Source organism: Buceros rhinoceros, unplaced genomic scaffold (genome assembly GCF_000710305.1).
Source record: "Buceros rhinoceros silvestris isolate BGI_N320 unplaced genomic scaffold, ASM71030v1 scaffold24, whole genome shotgun sequence".
Taxonomy (NCBI): domain Eukaryota; kingdom Metazoa; phylum Chordata; class Aves; order Bucerotiformes; family Bucerotidae; genus Buceros; species Buceros rhinoceros.
The window spans coordinates 33,745-37,221 of NW_010409787.1; the positions used below are offsets into that span (position 1 = coordinate 33,745).

At 42.2% G+C, this 3,477-nt stretch overlaps 1 protein-coding gene across 1 annotated transcript in view; it reads right to left on the reverse strand.

The window, feature by feature from the left end:
• The window catches only part of MPHOSPH8 (M-phase phosphoprotein 8), a gene marked incomplete at its 5' end in the record, with an annotated part of 17,642 nt that overhangs the window by 7,819 nt on the left and 6,346 nt on the right, over positions 1-3,477 (reverse strand). The window contains 4 exons of the mRNA XM_010135330.1: positions 300-386; positions 1,193-1,333; positions 2,792-2,880; positions 2,966-3,091. Of these exons, the coding sequence (XP_010133632.1) occupies positions 300-386; positions 1,193-1,333; positions 2,792-2,880; positions 2,966-3,091 (443 nt within the window). The remainder of the gene's footprint in view (positions 1-299; positions 387-1,192; positions 1,334-2,791; positions 2,881-2,965; positions 3,092-3,477) is intronic.

Below are 3,477 nucleotides of genomic sequence, written 5' to 3' on the forward strand. Positions count from 1 at the left end.
CCTGCTGACAACCAGGTTATCTCAATTTTAAGATCCCATCTGCATTTGAGCCAAACAACAGACGAGGACAATCAGTCACATTCAGCACCGTACAGACGGCACCTGCATTTAGTGTTTAGCTACAGCAGCACATTAAAAAATGCTGATTAAAACACTGCCTAGAATAACTAGGAGCAGTATTTGTATTTCAAACACAGCACGTTCCCTACATCTACAACTCTACAAATGCGGTTTTGTGTTTTAGCAGCTTGCCAAAAGAACGTACAAGTAAACCGTGTCAGGTCAAACACTGCGTTTACCTTCATCAGAGCCGTTTCGCCACTGCTCTGCTGCATGTTCACGTATGCCCCAGCTTCCAGAAGAATAGCTACTGTTGTCAGAAAATTCTGGAACAAAACAAAACCACAAGACAACTAAGTAGGAAATATTTTCGGTTTGTTTCAAAATAAAATGTTACATTTCTTTAAAATCCCTCAGTAAAGCCCAAAGCACGAGGCACGACACAAATTAGCAACGTTCTCCCTCTCACACCGAATAAAGAGCAATTCAGACTCAGGCGAGCAGAGCCACGATGAGCATTTACAATGCTCAAGTTTTTCTCAACTTTGCAACAGTGAGCAGGGAGAAATCGGTACGTTTGTGGGGATCACCATACGGGACTCGAGCTCCCTTTTGCCCTTCTGTCGCTGTACACAGGAAACACGTGAACTGCTCTGCGCATCAGAGCGCACCCATGGGACATCCTCCAACTCACCAGTCTCGCTGGTCTCAGCTTGAGAGCAGCCTGCCACGGTCTCCAGTTCCCAACTCTCAGATACTAAGCCCTGCTTAACCAGAAGTTTGCTCCAAGTCTCCCAAGCCTGGATCTGTGTAGCCAGAGGATCGTAACAAGCAATTCTGACACAAGAACTTCAGCCCCCGTGACAGAAACTCCGAGGTGTCCTTTGCCTCCACCTTCCCCCTAGGCAGCCCTATGACATTCTCTGCTCGAGGCAGGGTTTGTGATCAGGATTTTTTTTTTTACACTACAGTCACCACAGCCTCTGAAATTACGCCATTAAGGGCACCCTGCTATATCCTGTTAACTACTTTTTAGGCATTATCCAACAGTAAAAAAAATAATTTGGGACTACTTTTAAAAGTAAGTACAAGAGCCAAGAACCATGAACACAACAACAACCACCAGGCCAACCTTTTCAGCTGCGTGTATCAGTGCAGTTGTTCCATTTTTCTGTCTACCATTAACTTTAGCTCCTTTCCTGATCAGGACTCGGAGAAGGTCATCATGGCCACCAGCAGCAGCAAGCATTACTAGGGTCATCCCACTTGCGTCCTGGAGCAAGAATCATTGCCATTACAAAAAAAACCAAACAAGAAACCCCTTTAAGATAAATCAAAGCTGCAAGACAAAAATTACAAGTGCATCAGCAGGTTTCACAAAGATTCCTCTCCTTAGCAGAAGAATTCACACATATATGGCTGCCAGATACCAACAAACTATCACCTCCCACTTCTCTTGGCCACAGGCCTCACACTCTGAGCTTCATAATCTGCAAAACCCGTAACATTCCAAGGACCAGAACAAGGAATGAGCCAGGAAGGAAGGCAGCAAGATATCGGAGGGTGGGGAAGACAGCAAGGCAGTGGAAAAAATCAGCAGCCACTGGAGAAAAAAAAAAAAAAAACAAAAAAAAAATAACGCGGCCTGGTGCCATGTGGCTCCCCCAGAGAACTTACACCGCCGTATCAGGGAGAAGAAAAAAAGGAGTGGAAAAAAACACCCAGCCACTGGAGAAAAAAAAAAAAACAACAAACAAAAACCACTGCTTTTGGATTTTATCGGAGTGTAAGTATGAAGAGGCTCCTGTGAGTGGCCAGTCTCCTCCCTCATCCCTGCACTTCCCACCAGACACCACCATTCCCGGAACACACGCTTGCCTTGGGAGTTCATTTGGCATCTTTTCTGCTGCACTAAAGAAGTCGTAGCATAATTATAGAGCATATACTTCCCAAAATGCTACATAATTCAACTACACAAGATCACCAGTGAAAATACTGGTATCAGAGATTTAACCCTCAAAAATGGAACTCTAGTGCTATTTAACAGAAAAAAAAAAAAAAAAAAAAATCACGCTTGCCTTGGGAGTTCATTTGGCATCTTTTCTGCTGCACTAAAGAAGTCGTAGCATAATTATAGAGCATATACTTCCCAAAATGCTACATAATTCAACTACACAAGATCACCAGTGAAAATACTGGTATCAGAGATTTAACCCTCAAAAATGGAACTCTAGTGCTATTTAACAGAAAAAAAAAAAAAAAAAAAAATCTATCCTTGAAAGGAAAACCAGTAAGAACTGCCGATGAAGGACTCTCTTCATGGAGTGAAGTGGTCCCAGCCTGCCAAACAGAACATTCGATTTGTAATTTCTTTTGCATGTTTTACATGGTTTAGCCACTTGCTCTGATGGGTATCATCAGGCCTTAGACCATGTAAAGTTCTAAATTTAATGATCGGTTAAGTCCAGTGGGCAAATCTGCTGCAAATCCAGCTACTGGGATGTTTCTATCAAACTTTGTTTCCACCAAACTTCATTTTTTTCACTGGAAGAAAGTGATAACAAATATTGAAGCCTTGAATTCTACACTCCCTTTTCTCATCTCGTGCTTTTTTTCCTGGGTGAGACAAAAATCTACTATTAGCGAAGGGGAAAACTTTCCAAACAATTCAAATTTGTACTCTTCCTGCCCGCTCCCCTCCCCTCCAGTACTTCTACTGCAGAAAAATTACCTCTTGATCCAGATTATATTCCTCGTTCGAAGAAAGTGCCATCTTTACTGTCATATAATCCCCACTTTTAACAGCATCCCTCAGGAGAGCTAGAAAATAAATTCCATGCCGTTATAGGATATTTCACTTGGAAATACCAGCTAGAAATGTCCCTTCCTCCAAGCAACTACTCACTACTTGATATCGGTTCTGTTGACATGTGATTCTCATCTTCTCCATCAAGATGCTTCTGAAAGTCTTCTAGTGTCAGCCATTCTAACTGCATGTCCATACCCAAACTCAAGACTTGCTGCTTGCCATCTATCACGCATTCGATTTTACGGAAGAAAAAACACAAAAGAAGCGATAAGTAACTTACAAATTTCCAAACCATTCATCGCTTGCCATTGCCTCAATGATCAGCAGCTTTACATACTAGTGCTTTTCATTCAAACAGACTCTGGAAGCCAGCGTGGAATGGTTCTGAACAATGAAGGCTCTATTACAGACAGACATAAAATGCTTTTACTTGAAACAAACTGCTTATTTGTTGTAATAAATTAGGCTAAAGTGATAAGAGATGGTGAACATTCCATTACTGTGATGGCAGAAACACACTGGAAAGTTACCAGTGAGTTTCAGAAGAAAAATATCATTTCAGCCTCCCGCAGAGACAGGAATTGGAGCACTAAAAGATGCAAGCAGGA